The 25,266-nt window shown below is 64.6% G+C and overlaps 2 protein-coding genes across 5 annotated transcripts in view; both read right to left on the reverse strand.

Moving 5' to 3' along the window:
- Positions 1-200: 200 nt before the first annotated feature.
- On the reverse strand, positions 201-11,235 carry SUSD2 (sushi domain containing 2). The gene is made up of 15 exons (XM_055118979.1): positions 11,102-11,235; positions 9,428-9,632; positions 7,602-7,753; positions 7,050-7,217; positions 4,064-4,238; positions 3,755-3,956; positions 3,545-3,630; positions 2,495-2,763; positions 2,246-2,389; positions 1,989-2,144; positions 1,265-1,513; positions 893-1,165; positions 600-776; positions 423-525; positions 201-333 (listed from the first exon to the last, which is right to left on the reverse strand). The coding sequence occupies exons 1-15, from the start codon at positions 11,193-11,195 to the stop codon at positions 309-311; spliced, it is 2,478 nt and encodes an 825-aa protein (XP_054974954.1). The 5' UTR covers positions 11,196-11,235; the 3' UTR covers positions 201-308.
- Positions 11,236-12,754: 1,519 nt separating this feature from the next.
- CABIN1 (calcineurin binding protein 1) overlaps positions 12,755-25,266 on the reverse strand; it is a 102,186-nt gene continuing 89,674 nt past the window's right edge. For 3 of the 4 annotated variants that reach the window (XM_055118692.1, XM_055118690.1, XM_055118688.1), the window contains exons 31-38: positions 22,799-22,962; positions 22,105-22,201; positions 21,085-21,744; positions 20,026-20,100; positions 18,492-18,780; positions 14,227-14,352; positions 13,263-13,489; positions 12,755-13,152 (exon numbers count right to left, since the gene is read on the reverse strand). In XM_055118692.1, coding sequence (XP_054974667.1) covers positions 13,009-13,152; positions 13,263-13,489; positions 14,227-14,352; positions 18,492-18,780; positions 20,026-20,100; positions 21,085-21,744; positions 22,105-22,201; positions 22,799-22,962 — 1,782 coding nt within the window. In that variant the 3' untranslated portion in view covers positions 12,755-13,008. The remainder of the gene's footprint in view (positions 13,153-13,262; positions 13,490-14,226; positions 14,353-18,491; positions 18,781-20,025; positions 20,101-21,084; positions 21,745-22,104; positions 22,202-22,798; positions 22,963-25,266) is intronic. The other variant, XM_055118689.1, reaches the window with a different exon arrangement.

The following is a 25,266-nucleotide window of genomic DNA, read 5'->3' on the forward strand; positions in this document are numbered from 1 at the left end:
TATGAGGGGAAAGAGGCTCAGGGTTCGGGAGGGCGCCCTCAGGTCAGACACGATGTCCTGGATATAGCACAGGGCTTTGGGGAACAGAGCACAGGGCACTGCATGGATAAGGCCTGGGGTCCGGCTCTGAGGGGTCACAGGTGTCAGAGCCTCAGGGATGGGGTCCCAGGTACACGGCGGCAGGAATCGGGGCTGAAGTAGTGGGGCAGGCGCGCATTCTCACAGGGTCTGGGCCTTCTCTCGGAGGCTGGTCTTTGGTCCCCGGGTGGCCCCGTGGCGCCTGGTGCGGAGGGCCAAGCTCCACGCCCTCAGGGCTGTGATCCCCAGCTGGTCCTGCAACAGACACATGGTCAGAAGCAGACTCGGGGCGCGGTGCGGGGTCCCCCACAGAGCCCAGCAGGCGCCTGTGGGTCTGGGCTCACCTGCGGCCCTTTCGGTGTCTGAGGAGCAGGTAGACGAGCACAGCCACACCCACCAGGGCCAGGCCTCCGAAGATAATGCTCAGCAGGACCGTGTAGCTGCGGGCTGGAGGGGGCGCCGTGGTCAGGAGGGGCCAGGGCGGGGGTGCTGGGCCGGGCAGGGCAGGCGGGCAGCCTCACCTTGCTCACAAGTCGGCGGGGGCTGGGACCAGGAGCCATCTGGCTGGCACGTGCTGGCCGACGACCCCACCAGGCTGTAGCCGCTGTCACAGTGGAAGTTGATGATGGATCCCTCCAGGTAATTGATGCCACTCTTGTACCCATGGGCAGGCGGGGCCAGCCAGCCGCAGGAGACCACTGAGCGAAGGTGGGACAGAGGTCACAGGCCTGAGCTGCGGGCCGCTCCCCCTTCATGCAGCCTGGCCCCAGGGGTGCCGGTGGTACCCCTGCATCCCTCCCCGCCTCACCCTCACCTGGCTGCAGGCTCTGTACCAGCTGCTGGTGCCACTGGTGGGCTGTGCGCGTGGCATTGGCCATGGTCAGGTTCCCAGTGGCCACCACGTCGAAAGTGCAGAAATGGTCACTCCCACATACTCTCGCCGCCTCGGCCGCCTGGCTGGGGTTGAGGGTGATCTCCTCGTGGAACAGGGGCAGGAAGTTGGGGTCGTGTTTGGGTCCACGGAGGAAGGTGTTGACCAAGTACGGGGTGTCGTAAGTCAGCAGCGAGGACCCGTTCTTCACAGCCCCTGGAGGTGCACAGCAGGCCCTGCAGGTGGTCCCGGGGCTGGGGGTGTTGGGGGGGCTCCCCGCCCCCTCCCTGCCCTCCTCCACGGCAGGTCACTCACAGTCGGCCCCAAACCGAAACAGCTCTCGGGAACTGGACTTGTGGCTGAGGACCTGGCCGTTGCGCAGGGTGAAGTCATCGGTGGCGTTGTTGTTGAGCGTCCCGAAGAGGCCCTGGGTGGAGCTGAGGAACTTCTGGGGCAGCAGGACCCCCACGCTCAGGAAGGAGCCCTGACTGCTCACCTCCAGGCCTGCCCCCGAGGCCAACATGACGGACACGCTCTTGCCCGCGACCACCGACAGGAACATGCCTGGGCAGGGGAGCAGGGGTCAGGGCAGCCCTGGGGCTGGGGACCCTGAGCTCTGGGGGAGGGGAGGGCTGGCTGACCAGAGCTGACTCTGTCCTGTCATCCTCCATCCCTCCCCCCACTCAGCTGGACCCACAGAGGGACCAGAGGTCCAGCCCCCAAAGGGCCTGCTGGGCCGAAACCAGCCTTGGGGGGAGGGCGGGTTCACGGGTCAATCCTCCATCCTGGGAACTGTGGGCCTGTGCCCTTCCCAGCACAGCCGGGGAGGACAGCGGCGAGGACAGAAGCTTAGATTCCCAGGGGCTGCTGTGCTGGGGGCCCCAGGGCTGACTTCCCAGCAGCAGGTGGTCTGTGAGCAGACAGTGGCCTGCTCCGGCCACAGGGATGACACGTGCCCCTGTCCCCAGGGCCGGGGCTGGTGTCCGCCTGCCTCCCCCCAGAGGCAGGGCTGGCAGGGGTAGGGCCCACGGCCGCTCACCCTTCAGGTCCATCCAGCTCTGCTCGCTGAAGCGCAGGAGCTCCTGGTTGAGCAGCACCTCCAGCTGCCCCGCCGCACCCAGCCGCACCTCCAGCACGTCCGAGTCGGCCTCCTGCACCGCCACGGCCTTCAGCCCCGTGCCGCGGGTCTGCGCTCCTGAGGGGCGGGCACTGGGCTGTGGTCCCCGCCGCCCTCGCCGGGGTGCCCCCGCGCCACGCCACGCCGAGCACCCCTCCTCCCCAGGCCCCCGCTCTTACTCCGGGTGGTCCCCTCGGGCTGCGCCCGCCCGTGAACCCGCAGGTCTGTCAGCTGCGCCTCCACCAGCACGTACTCCCCGTGCCCGTTGAAGGTGAAGTTGGCACCATCGAAGGTGATGAAATGCGGGTCGCCGAAAGCGGAGGCTGCGGGGAAGGGACGGGGCGGGGGTGACGGTCAGGCGAGTCCGAGGGTCCCGGCCCGCGACACCCCACCCCGGGGCGCGCCCGGGCGGCGCCCAGGGCGCCCACCTATGCGCGGGGGCTGGTAGCGGCGGCAGTCGCTGGACCGCCGCCGCCGCATGTAGCGCGGGCACTCGGGCGCCCACAGGCAGCAGTAGTAGAAGCTGAGCACGTCGTAGATCCAGTGAGACAGGCCGGGCACGCGGGGCGGCACGCGGTACGGGGGCGACCCCCAGTCGTGGCCGCGGTCCGGGGTGCTGCCGCTGGTGGAGTCGGCCGTCAGCAGCTGGGTGCCCTCGGCCGTGTAGCAGCACTGCTGGCCAGAACCGTACTTGGGGCTGAAACGGAGGCGGCACAGGGGGTCACTCGCCCGCGGGGAGCTGGGGGCTGGAGGGGGGGCAGCCCAGTCCCACCCCGCGCTTCACCGTCCCTTCCAGAAGGCCCGTCCCAGTCCCGCCGGTTCCAGGGCGCGGGTCCTGCCCCCGCCCCCGCCCCGCACTACCGGCCCTGTCCAGGGCGCTCATACCACCCGCTATCCCACCCCCGCCCCCGCCCCCGCCCCCGCCCCGCACTACCGGCCCTGTTCGTGGCTCCCACCTCCACCCCGCCCCGGTTCAGAGGCCCGTTCCTCCACCCCGCCCCCCCCCCCACACACACACTCGTGCCCCGCGCCCCCGGCCCGGTCCAGGATGCCCCTCCCGCCCCCTACTCCCGCCCAGCCCCGTCCCGGGCGCCTGTCTCAGCGCCATTTGGCGCCTCCCCGCCCTTTCCAGAACACCCGTCCCAGTCCCGCCCCGTGCGAGGCGCCTGTCCCACCCCTCAACCCGGTCCAGCGCTTCCCCGGCCAGTCCAGGGCGCCCAACCTAGCAGCCACCCCCACCCCCGACTCCCGGCCCGCCTCGCGCCGTCCAGGGCACCTGTACCAGCCCCATCCCGCGCCTCACCGGCCCTTCCAGAACGCGGGTCCCAGTCCAGCCCCGTCCAGGGCTCCCGTCTTTCCCCCCAACCCCACCTCCCCAAAAGAGACTTCCCGCCCCTACCCGTCCAGGGTGCCCGCCGTCCCACCCAGCCAGCATGCCCCAGCCCCGCACCTCCCGCTTCCCGCCCGTCAGGGCTCACCTGGCCTGCACGGAGCGCACGCAGTGCACGGCCCCCGGGTGGTAGGTGCACACGCTGCCCTGCTCCATGTCGCAGCCGTAGTCCGTCTGCGGGCGTCAGGGCCTCAGCGCCAGGTGCTCTGCCCGGCCCTTCCCCCGCCTCCCGCACTCCCCGCGGCAGCCCCTCCAACCCGCAACCCCTGGTGCCCTCCCGCGCTGCGCTGGGGCTCACGTGGAAGTGGCTGGAGTCTGCGCGGGCCTGGGCCAGCGTGCAGGGGCAGTCGGGTATTTCCGCCAGGAAGTCGGGCAGCTGGTCCTCCAGCGCTTCCCAGGCCAGGCACTCGGCCCGGGCCCAGGCCACAGGGTCGGCTCGGAAGTCATCGCCCAGGTGCCAGGCCAGCGCGTGCTCGTTGCTCCAGAGTGCCTGCACGTCCCTGCGGGGACAGCGGGTAGGATGCTCGCGCTGCCCCGAGGGGGCCCACCGCCAGGCCCTGCCCACCCCCCCCCCCCCCGCACACCCCCCGCCCCCTGCAGCCCTTACTTCTCCCCCTCGTAGTGCGTGCTGCTGACGATCCGCAGCGCACCCACGCGCCACTTCTGGTAGGGCTGGGGCGCTGGTTGGGGCGTGAAGGTGAAGCAACCCGAGTTGGGGATGTTCTTGGCCAGGGTGTACAGGTATGACCATTCTGCTCTCCAGTCCTCTGAGTACGGCTTCCCTGAGGGAGAAGACGCTGGTGAGGCTGGTACACACAAGCAGCTGGACAGATGATCCCCAGGGTCCCTGGCTAATCACCCCTCCCTGACCTCAGGCTAGTTCTCCCTGCTGGGGATGGGGGTGGGGGGCGAGGGAGGGGATCTGAGGGAAAGGGGAACCTCCGAGTTGTTTGTTCTCAGGATAGACCCAGGTTCATGGACAGATTGTCCATGGCTCTCCTGCAGCTGAGTTATCTGCCTCCTCGGCCTCCCTTGTTGCCCGGGTCCTTCTGCCAGTTCCCTTCCTTGCCAGTGCTTTCTCTCTCCTTCCAGGGGGCCCGTGAGAGTGAGCCACAGGGCTGGCACACATGCTTTGCATGCAGGAGGCCAGGGTCCAATCCCCAGGACCGCATGGTCCCCTGAGCATTTGTCTGGAGTGTTCCCCTTTGTTGCAGACAGAGAGGAGGTCCAGGTAATGTGTATTTGGAAAACTACTGTCTGGAGGGGCTGGAGCGATAGCACAGCGGGTAGGGTGTTTGCCTTGCACAACTGTTCATTGTTCGATTGTTCATTGTTCGATTGTTCAATTCCTCAGTCCCTCTCTAAGAGCTCGGCAAGCTACCGAGAGTATCCCGCCCGCACAGGCAGAGCCTGGCAAGCTACCCTTGGCATATTCGATATGCCAAAAACAGTAACAACACGTCTCACAATGGAGACATTATTGGTGCCCACTCAAGCAAATCGATGAACAACAGGATGACAGTGACAGTGCTACAGTGTTATTGTCTGGAGGGGCAGGAGCAATGGCACAGTGGGTAGGGCGTTTGCCTTGTAGGCTGCTGACCAGGATTCGATTCCCAGCATCCCATATGGTCCCCTAAGCACCGCCAGGAGTAATTCCTGAGTGCAGAGCCAGGAGTAACACATCGACGGGTGTGACCCAAAAAGCAAGCAAACAAACAAAAAACCAAAAAACACAAAACACTACTGTCTGGAACCCAAACCAGTCCAAAGGCATGAAGGCCTTTGAGACACAGAACCCATTTGAGGAGACCAGAAAGCCACTAAGTTGTAGAAGTCCAGGCCCAGAGCGTGGCGGGAGCCCCTGCTGGACAAAGGCCACACTAAGAACAGCGCAGGCCAGCAGAGCTCCAAACTCTCCTGGGGGCAACTGCCCTAGTAATAAGATGTGGGGGCTGGGGGGCAGCTTAGGAATCTGCATAAGAATCAGACTGGAGGGGCTGGAGCAATAGCTCAGCGGGTAGGGCGTTTGCCTTGCCACACGGCCGGCTGGATTCCCAGCATCCCATATGGTCCCCTGAGCACCGCCAGGGGTAATTCCTGAGTGCAGAGCCAGGAGTAACCCCTGTGCATCGCCAGGTGTGACCCATAAAGCAAAAAAAAAAAAAAAAAAAAAAAAAATCAGAATGGAGAGGTAGTAGAGTGGGTACATGGGCAAACTCAGGTGTGATCCTCAGCAATCCATATGGTCCCCTGAGCACTGCCAGGAGTAATTCCTGAACAGATCCAGGAGTAACCTTGAGCAGTGCCAGGTGTGGCCCCCAAGCAAAGACACAACTGTATATAAACTAAGTCAGCAGAGGAACTAAGAAAAGGCAGGCATCTCACCGTGGCCTGACACTTCTTAGTTTATGGTGCGTCTTCTCCACCTTGGGGATTCACTACCTGGGTGTGCACTTGGCTCCCTCCACTCTGGACACACCTCTGCTCTCTCTTGAGTGCAAAACTCTCTTTCTCTTTCCCTTTCCTCATTTCCCCCAAAATTTATCCTCTTCACCTCTTTTTTGATTCTCCCCCCCCCCCACCCGCCCCTCCACCCCCTGCCGAAGGCAACATTCCTGGGACACCTGAGTAGAAAAGTTGAGACTGAGTTTCCTTCCCTGCAGAGAGCAGTTCCTTGCTCCAGCCTGAGACCCATGGCTCCCTGAGCAGTCTGCCCATGCTGGGAAGGGCCAGTGGCACTCAGGTGACAGTCTAGTGGGACAGGTGAGAAGTAAGGTCTGCTCCATCCAGGGGCTCAGGGAAGACACTCATCTGTCCTCAACTTCCCCAGGGCACGTCCCAGGTGACCAAGCAAGAATCCGGAGGACCCCCTTCACCACATAAACATGCCTTACCCCTCCCATGGACCCCTCCCCTTTCCCTCCCTTGCACTATTCCCCCCTCCCCCCCCACAAGCCAGGAATAGCTCCTGAACACCACTGGGTGTGGCCCCCAAACAAAACAAAATCCAAAATCCTGCCTGGGGCTTGGAGATAGCTCAAATAAGGGGGGGAGATGAGAGGGGGGAGGGCATTTGCCTTGCACACAGCCAACCCGGGTTCCATCATGGGCATCCCATATGGACCCCTGAGCCTGCCAGGAATAATTCCTGAGTGCAGAGCCAGGAGTAACCTCTGAGCACTGCTGGGTGTGGCCCAAACACCACAACAACGAAAGTGATAGAGCCCGGATGCTGTCCCTGGCACGATAGAGTCCACTGAGCACCTCCAGGTGTGGCCCAGTTGAGGCCCAGGTGTGGCCCAGATGCCGGGGAGCAAGGTTGGCTCCAGCACTGGAACTGTCAAGAGTGCCAGGTTCAGTATCGCTGGGCGTGTCTCTGATTGCAAAACCACTCTGGGCTGGGGAGATAGCTCAGAGGGCTGGAGCACAGGCTTTGCAGGTGGGAGCCCTGGGGTCACCTGAGCACCACTGGGTGTAGGCCCCCAACACAACCAAAACAAACAAAAGACCTATTCAGATGCCCCATCTCAGCATGCCAAGGCCCCCTCCTGCCCCCCTCCCCCCCACATCTGTGGCCCTGGTGTCCCTACCTGTCTCCTGGTAGCCCCACAACTCGATGGTGACCGACTGTGTGGGCAGGTCAGAGGTTGTCCAGGTCACTGAGAGGTTCCCCGTGGTGCCCTGGGTGCCGTAGTACTGCCAGCGGGTCTCATTCACCAGCTGACACTTTTCTGCCGCTGACACTTTGTTGGGGTGCACTGGGGGGGGGTGAGAGTGAAGGGGAGATGTGAGGAGGACTCGGGGCTCAGAGAGGACCGGGCAGGGAAGCATCCACTGCCCCACACAGACCTATGCAGCCAGGAGGGGTAGTGGCCAGGGCCAGGCCCTCCCTCTGATGCCCAAGGCCTCCCCTGGCCCCCTCCCCAGCCCTGGGGCTGGCCAAGTCTGCTCGCAGGCGACTCCCTGGCTGGGGGTGTGTGGCCTCGCATCCTCGGGGTTGGGACTGTTGGGGTGCCAGCACAGGAGCGGAGCAGCTGTGGGAAGGCTCCACCCCAGGACCCGTTTAGCCAGAACAGCAGGTGTTCGGGGCTTGGTTCCCTGGGAAGTTCCCCGTGGGCCAGGCCGGAGAGCATGGTGCTCACCAGCCAGCCAGGTGCCTGCACGCAGGAAGGAGATGCCGTTGTCCAAGGACACATTGAAGGGGATGCGGCCAGTCTCGTAGAGCAGAGGCGACACACAGTGCACGTTGTTTTGGTTGTCCACGGAGCCCAGGGTCTGTACACTCTCCTTGAACCTGCAGGAGTGGGGTGGGAGAGACGGTAGAGGGGGTAGGGCGCCTGCCTTGCATGCTGCTGACCCTGGTTCTATCCCCATCATTCTATATGCTCCCGAGAGCACCACCAGGAGAGATCCCTGAGTGCAGAGCCAGGAGTAACCCTGAGCACTGGCGAGTGTGGCCCAACCCCTCCCCCCAATTTCTTATGTCAGCAGTTATGATACCTACTAGAATGTAAGCCCCACGTCTAGAACATTTTTCATGGATCAAACGCCCTTTCAGGTGGCTAGAGAGATAGTACAGCTGTTAAGGCACTTGCCTTGCACACGGCCGACTCCTGGTGTCCGGAGCACCAGCGAGAGAGACCCCAAATACGGCTGGGTGCGGCCCCAAATGAAATGCTCGTGTCCCCAATTACAAGCAGGGCTCGGGTCAGACCCTGAGGAAGGTCCCCAATTCACACAAGGACAAAGCCAACAGATTCTGTCTCCTTCAGCTGAATGGTTTCAGAAGGACTAAAATTGATGTGTCACACGCCTCTCTTCATGGAGGCTGGCAGAGTCCCAACCCCTAAAACCCCAGTATAATCCAGTTTAGTTAATAGGATTAATCTCTCACATGAGACCACCAAACTCAGTACCCTGTTTAGCTACTGGTCAAAGGTGAGACCCCCCTTACCTATGACATTTCTAACATCTGAAACTTCAAACTCATGATATTCCCAAAATCAAACTTCCTCAAAATAAAAAAATAAAGACACATCCCCTCTCCAAACCATATTAGACAGAGATTCCAGATTGTCTGCTGACAAAAACTTTTTGGCTTTTTGGGTCATACCCAGCCACGCCCAGGGGTTACTCTTGGCTCTGCACTCAGGAATCACTCCTGGCAGTGCTCAGGAGCCCTGTGGGATGCTGGGGACTGAACCCAAGTCAGCTTCATGCAAGGCAAGTCATGCGGGATGCCAGATTGAACCCAGGTCAGCCAAGTGCGAGGTCATCACCCAACCCACTGTACTGTTGCTCCAGCCCTGCAATAAACTTTCCTTACTCTTACCTAAGCTGCTTGATAAAGGGTAAATGCTTTTGTTTGTTTTTCCTGCTTCTTTGGGTCACATCCAGCAGTGTTCAGGGCTTACTCCTGGCTTTGTGATCAGAGATCACTCCTGATGGGGTACTTAACCTGGGTTGGCTGCACACAAGTCAAGCACCTTCATCCCAGTACTATCTCCCTGGCCGTAGAGAGTCAATTTTTACCAAGAATAAAAGAGGATACTCAGTGGGTGCTGGAACACGCCTTCCTGGGGAATGCATCCAGCCAATTAGTCCTTTCTTTCTCCCTCCCCTCCCCTCCCCTCCCCTCCCTCCCCTCCCCTCCCCTCTCCTCCCTTCCCCTCCCTCCCCTCCCCTCCCCTCCCCTCCCCTCCTCTCCTCTCCTCTTTCATGGGGGCCATACTTGGGCTCTCAGGGCTTGCTCCTGGCTCTACACTCAGAGGTCACTCTTGGCAGGACTCAGGGCTATGTGGTGCCAGGGAGCAAAGCCAGGTCTGCTACCGAGTGCCTTACCTAGGAGATAGGTAAATGCGCTTCAGCCCATACCTGCCTGCTCGTTCTGTCCCCACCCAGCCAACTAGTTGGATCTGGCTCCGGGTACTCAGAGTTGGGGTGTGGGGGCCCCCGTCCCGTGGCCCACCTGCAGATCACACTGCTGGTGCTGTCTCGCCACTTCAAGTGCTGCACCTGGAAGTCCTTGCCGCCCATGAGGGAGCCTGAGTAGGGCGTGATCTCCAGGCAGAACTGGCGGAAGTCACTGCAGCAGGTTCTCAGGCCCTCACAGGTGGGGTGGCAGGAGCACAGGCCTTCCTGGTCCCCGCAGCGGCGTGAGCAGCTCTGGGAGCCTGGAGGACAGAGCCCTGAGCCCTTGGCCGAGGGGAGCGGAGCCTGCACTGCCCCTCCCTGCCAGGCCTCCAGGTTAGTAGCCCCCAGGCACCCAGGACTGGTGCACAGACACCCAGACACCCAGGGCCCATGGCTGTGAGACTCTGTGCTGATGACCTGGCCTGAGTCAGGGGAGGGGGGTGGGAGTGATCAGGGGATACCCCCCCAGATTTCCCCAAAGTGTGAACTCAGGATACAACTGGCCCTTGGTCATCAAGTCCCAAAGCCAATGTCACAGATGTTAAGTCCTCGACAGGGACCTGCCTCCATTCCCTGAAGCATCCATGGACCCGAAGTCTAGAGGACCCGTCCCCCCATACCCAGATTCGGGGGAACAGCAAAGAGGCAGCTGAGGGCTGGAACACCTCTGAACAACCTCATTGATCATGGCCCCAGATCAATGGGACCCTCTCTGCCCTCAGGGAGGGCTGCAACCCCCTGCAGGGGAGAGGAGGGACGTTTCTATTGTTGTTGGTTTGGGGGCCATACCTGGACCACATAGGGTGCCTGGGATCGAACCCAGGCAGACCACATGCAAGATGAACGCCTTCCCCCCGTGCTGCCTCTCCGGCACTTGGAGGGACATTGCCAGCAGAAGGTCCAACATGACCCAGATTGCAGAGATGGGTAGGAGGGTAAATTTGGGAACCGACTTTCAGGGTCTCCTGTCACGGGGACCCAGGGCAGGTGCGCTGGCTGGTGGCGACAAGCGGGGGACTGAAAGTGCGCTCACCTGGCCCTCCCAGTACCCTCGAGGGGGACCAGCAGGGGCCAAATCCAGCCTGCGCCACCTGGCAGCACTCAGCTCCGTCAAGGGCCTGGCACTGGGGTGCATCAATATTTGCTGAGGATGAGATGGCTCCAGGGTGGGGAGAAAGCCAGGAACTGCCAGTAAGTGAGATCAGAGGCGGCAGGGGTGGGGGTGGGGGGGTGAGAGCTGTCTCATTTCCCCGCCATAGGATGGGGTGTTGGGCCAGGCAGGGTCTGCTACAGGGGCTGGGGGCTCCCCAGCCCAGCCACTTGGGGGCCAGGGTGCCCACTCCAGAGTGTGGGCCTGGCTCCGTCCTCCCCCAGCTCCAGCTCCAGTCCGACCTGATGAGACCCACAGTCCAGCTACTGGGCGATTCCTCCAGGTGGCAGAAAGCTCCCTGGGGGCTCAGGGTGCAGCCAAAGATTCTCCTGGAGCCCCTTCCTCTCGGACAGCCTCGGCTCCAGGCTCGGGGAGGTGGGGTGGGGCTTTGGGTGGGCATAGACCCCGGACACCCCGCTGTATCCCCCTCAATGGCCCTTGGCCGCAGTCCCCCAGAACTTCTTCCCCACGCCCCAATATCATCACTGACAGAGCAGCTGTGGCCAGAGGGCATGTGCCAGGGCCAGGCTGCAGAGGCAGATGGCCAGACCGGAGGACAGAGGGCAGGGCTGGGCGTACCTGCTGCGGGTCGGGGCCCCGGGGCCGTCAGCAGCAGCAGCAACAGCAGCAGAGGCGGCGGCGGCAGGGCCCAGGGCCCGAGGGGCAGCTTCATGGTGCCGAGTCTGCAGCAGCCAGCACTGGACTGGGAGGCAGCAGCCCAGCCCTCCCCGTGCCTGGCCCCGCCCGCCCGCCCGCCAGCCGGGAGGACCGGCCCCACCCCGCCCAGCACTGCGCTGTGGTCCCTCTCAAAGTCCACAGGTGTCGCATAGTCACCTGCCCCGTTAGCACATTCCTGGCTCCACTGACCCAGGGCACGGGAAAGGGCTGAAGTCCCCCAGGAGCCGGATGTCCCAGAGGCTGCAGCTCCCGACCCCCTTCACACCCCCTTCCTGTCTGGGCGGAGCGCCTTCGGGACGAGGGAAGCAGTCGGGTGGGGGAGCGCGCCTGCCTGGCAATCCCAGGGTGATCCCTGCCTGGTAATCCCTGGTGTTAGGGATCTGGGAAGCCCCTTCTCAGCTTCCTGCTGCAAGGCGGGCCCAATCCCGCCCCACACACTGGCGGGATGCGGGAGCCAGTCACTGCACCCAGGCTGTGCGGGCCAGAAGGAGGGGGTCCTGCTCCCAGCCAGCCGCTTCGCCGCCAAGGGGGCGGCAGAGAGCAGACCCTAGGTCTCCGGACACCGCTGGCTCTGCTGGACCCCACCCTGTGCCCCACGCTATCCCTCGGGGTTTGCACAATCTCCTCCACGTGCTCCCCTCTCAGTGCCTCCTTGAGAAGCAGGCTGACGCCCGGGGAGTGCCAAGGTCCCCAGGAGCCCCTGGCAGCAGGGAAGGGCAGGAAGGCACAGCCAGGGCCTCCTTGGGGCCATGCCACTTGGGCTGAACCTCTGAGCAGAGGCAGCTTTCTCCTGGACCAAGTGGGTATCCCTCCCTCCTGTTCTGTGCCCCCCCACCGAAGCCCCATGGGGCCAGGGGTGGGGGGCAGCCAGGACTCGGTCAGCTCAGGCCTCCTGCTGGCCTGTGGGGGCACCCCCGAGGGAGGCATTTGGTGCAGTTCCAGAGGCGGCCTACAGGGGTTCTCCTTGACCTGGGCACTTGGCAGTGGGGAAAGGAGGGGGGACTCCATGTCCTGTGTGTGTGTGTGGGGGGGGTCGTCCTCCAGCAACCTTGCTGTGGCCTGAAGGAGCAGGTTCTGTGAGGGCATCAGGCACTGTGTGCCCATGTGGTCTGCTGGGTGGGCCGGGGTCCCTGGGAAGGGGCCCTGGAGGGCAAGGCCCATTACACGATGGGCCCACGGCGACAAAGGGAACCAGCCCCTCTGCACCCTGAGGAGGCCTTGGTCAGGTCGGGGAGGGCGGGGGTGGGTGTCCCGGCTAGCAGCCAGGCGCCTGGCATGGGGGTGACGACTGTGGAGAGGGGGCTTGCTGGGCGAACTTCTTTTCAAACAAGGGGGACCTGCCTTGAGGTCTTGCTCCAAGGCCCCCACTTCTGCACCATCCTGTCAGAGGTGAGTGGGGTCAGCAGACTCCCGGACAACCCAGCTCCCCCCAGCTCCTCCGTCCCTCATGCCCCTTCCAGGAGAGGCTCATGCCTCATTCCTCGGGTGCCTGAGGGCAGACACTGACCCGTGGGGAGAGGAACCAGCCCTGGGACCCCATGGACAAACAGCGGAGACAACTGTTCCGTCTTTATTAGAAAAGAAACCAAAAAAGGGAGAGGGGGGAGCCCGACCCTGGGTGACCACCCCCCCACCCCAGTGACCACCTGGGCCGGGGGTGGCCACGCCAGAGTCAGATTTCATAGACAGGGCCCCGCGGGGCGGAGCGGGTGCTGCCCTGCCCTGGGCTGAGCTGGGCTCCGCTGCGTCCATGCAGGGGGGCACGGCCCCGGGGAAGAGGCGGGCGGGCGGGCGGGCAGTGCGCCCACTCAGATGTCCATGTCGTCGTCGTCCTCGTCCGTCTCGCTCTCGAGTGAGGACTCCTGGCTCGACGTCTCCAGCACCTCCAGGGCCGGCTGGCACAGGCTCTCCTTCCGCACGTTGGCGGCTGACTGGGCAGACAGGATGGCCGACTGCAGACAAGGCCGGGACAGGCCGAGGTCAGGGGGTCCTGGCCCGTGGCGCCCCCGCCCTGCACGCACCCCCCCCCCCACTCCGCCTGCCCCTGGGGCCCTCGGGTCACCTTCAGCTTCTGCTTGGTCTCCTCCGAGATACTGCCCTTGGGCGAGAGCAGGGTCGGGGTGGGTGGCGTGACGGTGATCTCGGGAGGGAACTTGGTGGCCGCGGAGGGGATGACCAGCTTGGGCATGCTGGGCAGGAGGCGCGACTTGGCCCGGCTGGGCTCGGCTTTGCCGGAATGGCCCTCGGGGTGCTGGGTGCTCGCGCTGCCGGGGAGCCTGGCGCTGGCGACTGCAGGGAGAGGCGGGTGAGCCTGGGTGCCCCCACCCCTGCTTCCTCCAACGGCCTCCGTCTGCGCCCCTCCCCCCTGCCCCGTGGGGCCGTCCAGGCCAGGGCACGTTCACCGTCGCATCCCTGCGCCCATGCAAGGATGCCTAAGGACGGGTGTCTGTGCCCCGGGACGCGCATGTGGAGGCCCAGAGTCCCGGGCTCGAGGGCGCCTCGGTGGCGGCCCCGGGAACACACAGCAGTGGAGCAGAAGCCGCAGGCCTGGCCGGCCGCCACATTCCTCAGCGGCCCCATGGCTTTAAAAGGAGCGAGGCTGACTGCAGCCCATGCCCGGCCCCCGCATGCTGGCGTCAGGCCCTCCGGGGCCGAGTGGGGTCTCGGAGACGCTCTGGTTCCAAGGAGCCCCCAGGGGGCCTGGCTGCCGGGGAGACGTGGGAACGGCTGGGTAGAGACAGGCGACGGGGTGCGGCCCTGGACACAGAGGCCCAGGCCAGCCGTTCCCCCATTCTGTCTGCCCCGGTCCTCGCCCCCGCCTGAGCCCGTCCCTCCCTCGGCCCCTGGACGCAGGCACCCCAGGGTGACACCAGGGCTTTGCCCTGGGCCTTGCTCCTGCCTGGATGTAGGGGAAGGGAGCACGGCGGGGGACTGGGGGGTGGGATTCTCGGCCCTGTCCCCGCAGAGGCCTCGGCCGGCCTCTCCCGCTCACCCCACCCCAGGGGAGGAGCCTGCTCCCGCCTTACCCTGGCTGCAGGTGGGCTCGGCGCCCGCCTCCGCCACCCAGCAGTGCAGCTCTGCCGGGGCACCCTCGGGGGCCATCTTCACCTGCTCGCTGGGGCTCGGCTCCGCCCCTCCTGGCAGCTCCTCCCCTGTGGGGACACGGGGCAGCTGTGCAGAGGCTCTCGCTGGGCCCCCAGGATGCCAGGAGAGACCCCCGGGGAGGGGCGCTTGTCCTTCCGCAAGCACCCCCTCTCACAGGGCCTCCTTGAGACAATCATCCCGCTCCCACCTTGGGCTACCTGACACAGTGGGTGGGACCCCGGGACGACCGTGGTCCCCTTTGCGGGCTGGCTTCCCTCCGGCTTATGGGGAGGTGATCCAGCCCGACCCACCCAATCGACGGAGGCCAAAGTGGACGGAGCAGAGGGCTGGCCCCACGCCCTCCCGCAGGCCACACCTTCCCTGGCACGGGGCAGGGGCTGGGGACGGGGTGCAGTCGTGCCAAGGCCCAGAGGGGCCCCAGGGGCGAGGACGGAGCTCATGGCAGCCGGCCAGCCCGTTACTCAGCATCGCTGGCCTCCACGGCCTTCCTGACGGGCAAGAGCCGCTGCCACACTGGCCCAACTCTGCCCGGAGAGCCAGCCCCGTCGGCACCAGACACTGGACACCCCCTCCAGACAGGTGGGACGGACACCCGGGCTGCCCCACCCGCTAGAGGACCCCCCTGTCCCTGCCGGGCCTCTCTGGGGACCCGGCTGACCACCTCCACGGCAGGAAAACCGTCCCTCCTGGAGAAGCCTGCGGGGCAGGGTGTCCGGCAGAGACCTATGACAGGCGGGGAGATGCTCCCCAGGCCCGACAGCCCTTCCCCAACATGAGAGGGATCCCTGGGTGCTCCCTGCCAGTGGGGAGAAGGTGGCCAGCAGGGACTCCTATGCTCCCGGGGAGCCTGTCCCTGCTCACCCCGCTGGCCACTGCCTGCAACGGCCACCCCTTTCCTTCTGACACCGGGGCGTGCCCCCGCAGGCCCCCCACCCTGCTGCAATGAGTTTGTTTTGAAGTACTAGAGACGCCAGCCCCAGCCTGTTCGGAGGTGCAGAATTCGGCCTGGTACGACTCCAATCAGAGAAGTGGGAACCCCCTCTCTTGGTCCCCAGAACAGACCTTTCAAGAGGAAAGAAAGGCTGGACCACCAAAAATTCAGAGACCTTCCCTGACAATGTCCCAGCAGCAGACTCTTTTTTTTTTTTTCTTTTTGGGTCACACCGGGCGATGCACAGGGGTTACTCCTGGCTCTGCACTCAGGAATTACCCCTGGCGGTGCTCAGGGGACCATATGGGATGCTGGGAATCGAACCCGGGTCGATCGCGTGCAAGGCAAACGCCCTACCCGCTGTGCTATCACTCCAGCTCCCAGCAGCAAACTCTTTTTTTGTGCTCAGGGATAACTCCTGGCTCTGCTCACAGATCACGCCTTGTGGGGCTCAGGGGACCATACGGGTTGCTGGGGGCTGAGGCTGGGTCAGCTGTGTGCAGGGCAAGTGCTTTCACCTGCTGTGCTACTGCCCTGGCCTCTTATCTGCGTCTCTCCGCGGACTCTGCATTGTTGGCGAATGATTTCTGAGCTTTGTTCTTAAGCTATCTCAATTATTTGGACACATACAAAATACTCTTGGTATATAAACCTGATGGATTTCCTTACTTGATTTTTTTTTTCTTTTTGGGTCACACCCAGTGATGCTCAGGGGTTACTCCTGGCTTTGCACTCAGGAATTACTCCTGGCGGTGCTTGGGGGACCATATGGGATGCCAGGGATCGAACCCGGGTCGGCCGAGTGCAAGGCAAACGCCTTACCCGCTGTGCTATCGCTCCGGCCCCTCCTTACTTGATTTTTTAAAACTAAGGTACTGATTTAATTCAGTAAGGAAAATAAAGGTCTTCATGTTAAATGATGCCGGAGAAGTTAGGTTTCCCATTCAGGCTGAAGATTCTCTTTCTTTTCAGTTTTTGTTTTTGGGTCACGCCCGCTGTGCTCAGGGCTTAACTCCTGGCTCTGCACTCAAGGATCGCTCCTGGTGGGACTCAGGGGAACGGATCGGGTGCTGGTAACTGAACCCAGGTCTGCTGCGTGCAAGGCAAGCGCCTTGCCTGCTGCATACTCTCTCTGTCACGTCACAATAAAACAATTCCGCTTCACTATTTTGTCTCCTCAGTTTTTCTGTGAGGGAAGGTGATGTCTCTGGAGCACCTGGGCCGATGTGAGGCCTCACTTTCTGTTTCCTGCTCCTGGCCCCAGGCTGAGTCCGCCGTTCCAGCAGTGCGTGGGTCAGGAGGCTTTCAGGCGGGGCGAGTGGCTGCCCTCGCGGGGCTGGTGGGCCGTGAGCATCCCTGCGGTGCCGGCACTGTGCAGAAGCAGGCTTTCCCAGCCTGGCCCCGGTGGGTCAAGCAGAGAGGTGGCAGCACTCTTACTCAGGTTCCTCCTTGCCCCCCATCCCCCCACCCTCGCCCAGTGCGGGCGACCCTGGCCTCCTCTCAGCCGGGCACTGCTCCAGCAGCGCCACAGTCAGCACCCCAGGTCCCGTCGAGGGGAGGCAGAGATGTGTGGCCCCGGAGGCCCCTGGGGGGGGGACAGACAGTAGCAGACAGTTGCCCCCCCGAGTCTGCAGTGGAACTGCACTATGCTGGGGTGCGCCTGGGCTTGAGGACCCCCTCTGCGTGGCTGGGGAAGACGGTGGGGCCACCCTGAGGGAGCAGGGCAGGACAGGCTGGGGCTGGGCCCCTTCCCTGCACTGTCCCCCCAGCTTCAGTTCTGGGCCTGCACCTTCTCCTGTCACCCGTGCCTTTGCCAGAGGGCCCTGCCCGCCCTGTGCCTGCAAACCTGTGTCCGCTGGTGACCAGCGGCAGCAGATGCAGCCTGGCCCCGACGCTGGCCCTTTAGAAAGCTCCGGAGGGCTGGGGAGACAGTAGGGCAGGTGGCGCACTGCCTTGCACGTGGCTGACCTGGGCTCAACCCCCAGAACACCCCCGGCCCCCCAGAGTAAGCCCTGAGCACCACCACGTGTGGCCCTCCAAACCAAACCCCCCACAAAGAGAAAGCTCTAGAAAGCAGGAACACCACCCCCTTCCCCCTTAGGGCTGGTCCCAGCCCCCCCCGCTGGGCAAGTTGCAGGACAGCAGAGAGCGGGCTGGAGGGCCCAACTGCCAGGTCCATGTTGCATGTGTCCTCACCCCTGTGTCCCGTGAGGGCCCTTCAGTGCAGTGAGGGGGAAGGAGGCCGGGACCCCAGAAACGCCCCTTCAAGGGGGACACTGGGCTGGGTGAGCTGCGGAGGGAAGGAGGGAAGGAAGCCCGAGGGCTAGCACCTCTGGGTGGGCCAGCACCAGCGGTGGCCCTCGGCACAGACTCGGCGACACAGGCCCCACGACTTCTCAGGTGTCTCCAAGACCCGACTGCGCCCGAGGTCTTGACCTGGAGACTATGAGATCGGGGACTCCTGCTGAGCTGGGCAGAAGCCCGGCCTAGGGTGGCTTCCCCGGGCAGGGGCCCGCTCGCCGTCTGAAGACACCCCCAAACCGCCACGCTGTTCGCTGTCTCCCACACGCGCCCCAGTCCGCAGAGCAGTGATTCTCTCCCCGGTGCTGCAGGCTCAGAACGGGGGGGACACAGGGAACGCCCCCCGCCCCCGTCTGTCTGCTCTGTCCTGCCACGCAGTTCCCTCTCAGAGCAACGTGACGGGGCGGTGACTCCCTGTCACCCTGACGCAGGAGGAGCATCCCACACTGGGAGGCACCTGCACCCGGCGGGCCACCGAGGAGACCCAGCTCCTGGGCCCCTGCGCGACGCTATCTCCCGGCTGGACAGACCAGAAAGTGCCTCCGCTGGTGGCTGAGAACCTTTCCACGTGTGTCCTAATGTCCCTGCCCGGAGCGTGGGGGCTCGGCTGCCCTGGGGCTGCTCTTCACAGGGGCTTCCGGATGCTCAAAGGAACCAGGTGTCCTCCCCAGCCCCCCGCCCCATTGGCCTGGCAGGCAGCGAGGGCGGGTCACCGGCACAAGTGGGAGCTGTGTGCCAGGGTCGGCGCAGACTCCAACGTGGGCTCCTGCTCTGTCCCCCGGGAGTACTGTGACACAGGCGTGCAGGTCACTGTGCTACACTGCACCTCAGAGAGGGAGACCAGAGTGGCCACAGACGTGTCCACCCCGGGCGAGTGGCTGACCCGGGTCAGCCGCATTTGTCCCAGCTCTGGGATGATCAGGCCATTCCCCTGGGGGGCGGGAGAGGACTCACCTGAGCCCAGACAGGGCACATTGGGGGCGGCCTCGGGCCTGGGTGGCCGGGGAGGACCGGAGTCCCTGGACAGGTCTGGCGTTGAGGTGGACATGGACGGGGGGCAGGGGATGACGGTGGTGGTGGCAGTGGATGCTGGCGCAGGGCGGGACTTGGCGTGGGGGTCGCTGGGCCGCTGGAGGGTGTCCGCGGGGGCATGGTCAGGGGCTGTGGGGGCGGCCGCCGCAGGGAAGAAGTTTTCTCGGCTGTCCTTGGGGTGCTTCGGGGTGGTGGGCGCGTCCCCTGCGGACTGTGGGGGAAAGGAAGTGACGGGCTTGTGCAGCACACAGCCGCCCTTCGCTCGGCCTCACCCCCAGCTCACCCCCGGCTGTGAGTGGCCCAGATTCACAGGGAAGGGGGCTGCGGCTGAGAGGGGGGCTGCAGGAACAGGGCGTCGCACTCCAAGGTGCCAGGCACCCGGTGGGACGGTCCCAGGGAGCTGCTGAGCCAGGACAGAGTCAGCTTGGCGGCCTCGAGGCGCTGCCTTGGCCACTTCAGCCCACTGCCCCCACCACGGCCTCTGTGTCCTTGTCCACGCTGTTCCCCTGGCCGCCTGGCCTCTCCGAGTCAGCGCCCCCTGTCCCAGGACAAGGGGTATGGGTCCCCTCAGGAGCGCGGGGATCTCAGGCCCTGGTGCCTGAGATACCTCAGGGCGTCTCAGGTGTCCCGTGTCCCTTGCTGTGTGGAGGGCTGGCTCCTGAGAATGCCATGTGGGGGCAGGGCAGGGGGCAGCTGGGGTCTCTCTGAGGGCCCTGCCATGTATGCTGTGTCCCTCCTGCAGGAATGTGCCCAGTGCAAGGGACAGCACTGAGCAGCGGCCCTGCCTGACGTGTGCAGGGCTGCCATGGTGACTGGGACCACCCCCACCTCCCAAAATGGACATGCCCCCCCCAGTACCCGGACCCCTGACCAACTGTTCCCCCTAGTCTTCCTGGAGGTCACTAACCAACTCTGATAGGGGCCAGCTGGACACAGGGCCACTGGGGTCTCATTCTCCTCATCCGGGAGGTGACCCCCACCCTGCTCTTGGCCTTTAAGTCGGGGACCCCTTTCCCCGCCACCTCAGACCAGGGGAGAAGACACTGTTGGGGTTTTCTGGTGCTCCTGTGGCTTTACCTTTAGAGCCACCTTGGAACTGTCCTTCCTCTGCGGGGCTCTCCGGCCGCACCCCACCGAGACACTAGGACATGGCCTGACCCCGGGCTCCTGCCAGGGACTCACTCCTGGTATATGATGCCTCCAGGGTGTCCCACCAGAGCACTTGAGGGTGAGGCCAGCTGCAGGGAGCCGAATATACCCAAACAGGGTCAAGAAGTTACACCCTGCTGGCCAACTACCAGCCTTTGCACACAGTCCATGGGTGGAGTCTGGGCCTGCCAGGACCCCACCCACTGTGCAGGTCCCCTCAGCTGGTGGTCAGGGTCTTCCCTGGGGCCCCAGGCCCAGCTGTCCAAGCCCCTTTCCCAATGCGGCGGGCATAGGCAGCCAGGCTTACCTGCCTCTGTGCCGCGGTTCCAAGGTGGACCTGACAGAACTTCACAGCCTGTTCCAGGGCCGCCTCCTCATCCACCTACCGGGGAGAAGCAGGGGTCAGGGGGCCCAGGCTGCAGGCCGGCCCCCCTCTTTGTGCTCACAGTGCCCTCAGGGCTGAGGCTAGCTGGATGTGGGGGAGCCGGAGCCTGGCCCCAGGCAGGCAGAACGCAGGCCATGTGGGAATGACCACCAGGCTGTGGCAGGCCTGGGTGGATGGAGCCGGGATGGCCAGAGCCCGTGTGGTGGCACTTCTGGGAGAGGCGGCCCACAGGCACCCCACAGCGCATGCTCCCTCTGCGCGGCAGTCCAGGGAAAGCCTGATGTGACTCTAAACAGACACCCCAAGGGTGGGCAAGCGGGCCACACACAGGGACCATGCTCTCCTCCCCTGACAGCTGCAGGGACTTCGGAGGAAGACCCCTAGCACCTGCAGTCTCAAGAGAAGAGGGGGTAGTGGTGGGGTCTGCGTTTCCTCTAAGGCCCAGTGCAGACCCCTCCCCTGCTGCTCCATTTGTGGGGTGCATGCCCTTACCAGCTTCTCTCTTCCCTGACTCCCCATGTCCACCAGGAACCAAGTCTCCTGCCAGTGCCTGAGGAGGACTTGCTGCTGGTTCTGTCACATCACTGAGCACGACTGAGGGGACTGAGGGGACTAAAGAGTATGAGAGGTCTGAGGGGCTGGAGGGGCCTGAGGAGACTGAGGAAACTGAGGAGACTGAGGGGCCTGAGAGGACTGGGGGTCTGAGGAAACTGAGATAACTGGGGAGTCTGAGGGGACAAAGGGGTCTGAGGGGCCTGAGAGGACTGGGGGGCCTGAGGGGACAAAGGGGTCTGAGGGGACTAAGAGGACTGGGGAATCTGAGGGGACGAAGGGGTCTGAGGGACCTGAAAGGTCTGAGGAGTCTGAGGAAACTGAGATGACTGGGGAGTCCTAGGGGACGAAGAGTTTAAGGGGCCTGAGAGGACTGGGGGACTCTGAGGAGATTTAGGGGCCTGCGAGGTCTGCAGGAGCCCCACTCACCTGCTTGATGAGCATGTAGGTCTCGGACATGATCCTCTCAATGCGGCCCAGGTCGCAGGCTGCACCCTTCTGTCCTTGCTGCCACACGCGGTAGGCATCCAGCAGCAGCGTCTTGCCCGACTCGGTGTCCTCCAGGAGCTTCCTCTTGCGGCTGGGCCGTGGGGGCGCCTCGTCGAGGGAGCTGCCCCCCTTGGCGGTGGCAGTGGCGGCGGGGGCGGGCTGCGACGGGGCGGGGGCGCTGGGCTGCTGCCGGGAGCTGATGCTCAGCTCCTCCAGGGACAGCTCGGTGGGCCGGTTCTCGGGGCCCCGGTCCCGTGGGGTGCGGCCCGTGGCCAGGGACGGTGTCCGCTCAGTGTCCAAGCGCCGTGTGGCCTCGCCCGTGTCCATGGGCTCCGTGGGCCCTGCCCGGAGGCTCTCCTTGTCCTTCCGTTCCCCACCCTGGTCTGTGCTGTCCCCGGCATCGGTGGCCACAGGCCGGTGGTTGAGGGGGCCCACTTTGCCCCCGGGCTCTGGCCCTGGCCCTAAGCCATCAGCCAGAGGAGGCTTCTTAGGATGGGGGAGGCCCTCCTGGCCCTCCTCGGGACTGGCCTTGTGGGAGACATCGGTGGTCATCCTGGCTCCAGGGCCGCCACAGGCCTTGGGTCCTGGGCGCTCGGTTTCCTAGAGGAGGGCGGAAGCCAAAGCTCAGGTGGGCAGCAACTCCCGGGCCCGAAGGTACTCCCTGCTCCAGAACCGGCCCAGCCTGGTTTGCACACGACCCTTGGCAGGGGCCAGAAGGGGTGCCCTGTGGAGCCCTTCCGTCCATCAAGGCCCAACCAGCCTGGACAGGCAGCGTGTGGTGCTGGGGCCGAGCTGCCCCCTGCGAGCTCTGAGTCTGACCTTGTGGGCCATGGGTACGAGCTGCGGGGACAGGGAGCCCGGTGGGAGGCCAACGCTCAGGGAACAGCCTGGGAGCCACGTACCGAGATGGCCGGGGAGGCCGACAGTCCCCGCAGGGAGGGCCCAGCGCAGGCTGCCTACCTCGGAGAGCTCGCTCAGCGTGTCCTCCAGCACCTTCACAGTGAGGATGAAGGCCCGCTGTGCCAGCACCTGGCGGTCAGCATCTCGCAAATACTTCCTGTGGGTGGAGGGGACGGCACAGTCACACCACAGCGCTGCCTACGGCGGCCCTCACACAGCCCACCCGCCTGCCTGCCCAGTGGCCCTGCTCAGAGTCTGCTCCCTCCAGGCTGGTCTGGGGCCTCGGGGTCTGGCCACGCACCCTAGCAGCAAGGGGTCGGGGGGCTCAGGGAGAGCTGAGGATGGCGTCCTGCCCTCCCACTGGGCTCCAGCTCCTGCCGTAACTGTGGGCATGAGAGTGAAGAGGGCACAGAAGCAAGAGCAGCCGGGGCCGCACAGAGGAGCAGGGCAGACCCCACGTGCATGCCGGGACCCCCCGATCACTGAGTGGCAGCCATGGTGATATCCGTGCCACGTCTGTTGTCTCTGCAGAGAGACTGTGGGTACATCGGAGGCCAGGCCCCTTGCCAGGACGGTTATCATGGGCCTTTATCCATCACCGCGATGTTTCCCAGAACCGAAGGGTACCCCTGAGAGCCAGGAGTCAGGGGTGGAGGCTGGGGGGCACAGGCCCTGAAGGGCAGCATGCTCACAGCATTGCTGTGGGGGGCGTCCTGGAGGCTGGTGCGGGGAGGCCCTGGGGGGCTGCACTCACTTGCCCTGGTCCGGGGTCCGCTGCAGCATGGAGGACACCTTCAGCAGGGTGCTGTGGTCCCGGAGCTGGGCCAGCACCTTGAGCAGCAGCACGATGGAGCGGTTCATGTGCCAGGCGAAGCTGCCCGGCCGGTCGATCTCGTCCACAGGGATCCGCCAGATGCCCTGTGAGGTGGACGGGGTGCGCGTGAGAATGGCCGCGCTGGTCCGGCGCGGTCACACCGAGGCTCTCGCCGTGGCAAGTGCCGGCACCCCATCTCCTTGCCCCCTCCCCCCCATGGCACACGCTTGCCCTGGGAGCCCGGGAAATGGGGAGCAGCTGGGCCTGCATGGACCAAGGCTCTGAGCAAAACCACTTCCCCCGCATGGAGCCGCCAACAGGGCAGGCGGTGTTTGGTGACAGTGTGTGGCACCCTGCGTGGTTCCAGGGCTCCCTGGCGGAGTGGGGAGTCCCCATGGCACTCATTGAACATGGAGGGCACCCCTGGACAGGTCAGTGGACTGGTGGTGGCCAACAGCCATCCTCCACCCTTGGCCAGACGACGCACCTGCTGCCCTGCTGTCCCCTCTGCAGGCAAAGCGGGGTGACGGGGGCTGAGGCACGGACACACCAGCGCTGCGCCCTCCCCCACGCACAGGCTTCAGCTGTCCCAGGGACAGCCTGGGAAGCTCCTGCAACTGCACCAGTGGGCAGGACGGGCCTGGCACCTGCCCCAGGTGTGAGGACAGAGACGAAGATGGAGGAGGTGGGGGTGAGCCTGGCCCTTTGGCAGACACCACGGGGGGCACCCAGTGAGGCCATCGTCCCCCCTACAACACGGCAGCTGGGCAGGACGAATCCTTCCCACCTGGCCACCGGCTCTTCTCCAAACTGCCAGGACAGCAGACCTGCCTGAGGCTGTTCTGAAACTGCAGCCCAGGCACTGCAGGGGTCAGCGGGGGGCACCGACCTCACTCCTACACGCATACCCGCCACCCCCTGAGAAGGGCTCCTGGGACGAGGGAAGCTCCCTGTCTGAGGAGCACCCACCCAAGACGCAGGCAGGGAGGGTGAATGAAGAATGAAGAATTCACGGCTCCTTCAGACTGCGCCCGGTGGTGGGTGCGGGAGGGCAGGGGACAGGCCTTACCGACCCCTGGGCCGAGGGGCGGGGGTCAAAGGAAGCTCAGAAGTCAGGCCCACACCTTGCCAGGCTCCGAGGCATTTGGGGTGCCTGGAACCAAACCCACCTGCCAGCCCCCACGCCTGCCTTCAGCCCCCACAGCTGGGGCACGACTCTACTCGGGGCATGGCCCAGCGTAGCGGACTGACTAGAAAAGGGCCCTCTGCATACTGTGCTCAGGTCCAGGGTTTGTGGGGTCCCTCTCCCTGCCCCCTGCTCAGACCTCACCACTTCTTCCTTCCTCTCCCTCCCCAACTACCTGCTGGGTCAGGGCAGGTGAGGGCCTCGTGGCTGCAGCCCGCCCTTGTCGACCCCCCAGCCTGAGGTCCGAGCCACCTGGGCTGGTACCCTTCCTCCGGCTCAGGTTACCCACCCCCGCTACTGTGACTTTCCATGTCGGGCTGGGGCGCCACCTCCGGCTCTGGGCGCGAGCAGCCCTTCGTGCGGTCGGGGGTGGGGGCACTCTGCGGGTACATGCCAGGCAAGAGCAGATGGGCTTCAGCTTGGGATCCCCAGAGGCCCGGCACAAACCTGGCAGAGCAGACGAGGTGCCCGGGAAGGACAGGAACTTTCTGCGTTCGGGAAAGCCGGCCCTCAGCTCCCCAAGCCTGGAGGGCTCCAAGGGAGATGGGGAGACAATTCTGCCCACGGCCCAACAAATGCTCCGGGTCAAAGCTGTGGTTCCGCACGCTGGCCTGCACTGGGGGTGGCGGGGAGGGTGCCCTACTGCTGGGAAGGCAGCTTCAGCCAAGCCCAGGGAGTGGGCGGCCTGCTCCCGGGGGCTGGCAGGACCGCCGCTCCTCTCTCCCTTGAAAAAGGGGGCCGAGGAGGTGGTGGCAGAGAGAACACACATCTGCGTCTGTTGCAGGCACCGCAGCCTTGGCAGACGGCGGGGGCTGGGCAGAGCCCAAACCTCGGCCCTTGCTCCAAGAGGCATTTCCCCATTTTGTTTTGATTTTTCTTGCAAGGGCATGGGATTGCTAGAAGGGCCCAACGAGCTGGACACCACCTCCCCCTCCCTAACCCCCCACCCCCTGCCCCCAGAAACCGGGGCGTCCCCAGCCTGGGCCTGACACGGGAGGATCGGCAGGCACGTGGAGGCGGGGCGCCATCTGTTCACGGAGGGGTGCAGCCAGGCAATGCCTCGCTCCGGTGCAAGCAGGAGGCACGGGGGCGGGTCTGCTGCCAGCTTCCCAGGGCCTGGGCATCGCCCACCGACTTCACGTGCACCCCCACCCCACCCCCGGGGCTCCCCTCTCTGGCCCGGCCCTTCCTCCAGCGCCCCTTCCCAGGGCAGAGTGCCTGC

This window comes from Sorex araneus, chromosome 11 (genome assembly GCF_027595985.1).
Source record: "Sorex araneus isolate mSorAra2 chromosome 11, mSorAra2.pri, whole genome shotgun sequence".
Classification (NCBI taxonomy): Eukaryota; Metazoa; Chordata; class Mammalia; order Eulipotyphla; family Soricidae; genus Sorex; species Sorex araneus.

Bases quoted from the DNA above. Each gene is read 5' to 3' on its own strand.
- SUSD2 (XM_055118979.1), bottom strand. From the start codon at position 11,195: ATGAAGCTGCCCCTCGGGCCCTGGGCCCTGCCGCCGCCGCCTCTGCTG. The intron at 3,631-3,754 runs GTGAGCCCCAGC...TGACGCCCGCAG, and splicing joins CAGACTCCAGCCACTTCCAC to ACGGACTACGGCTGCGACAT. The intron at 2,764-3,544 runs GTGAGCCCTGAC...CCTCCGTTTCAG, and splicing joins GTGCGCTCCGTGCAGGCCAG to CCCCAAGTACGGTTCTGGCC.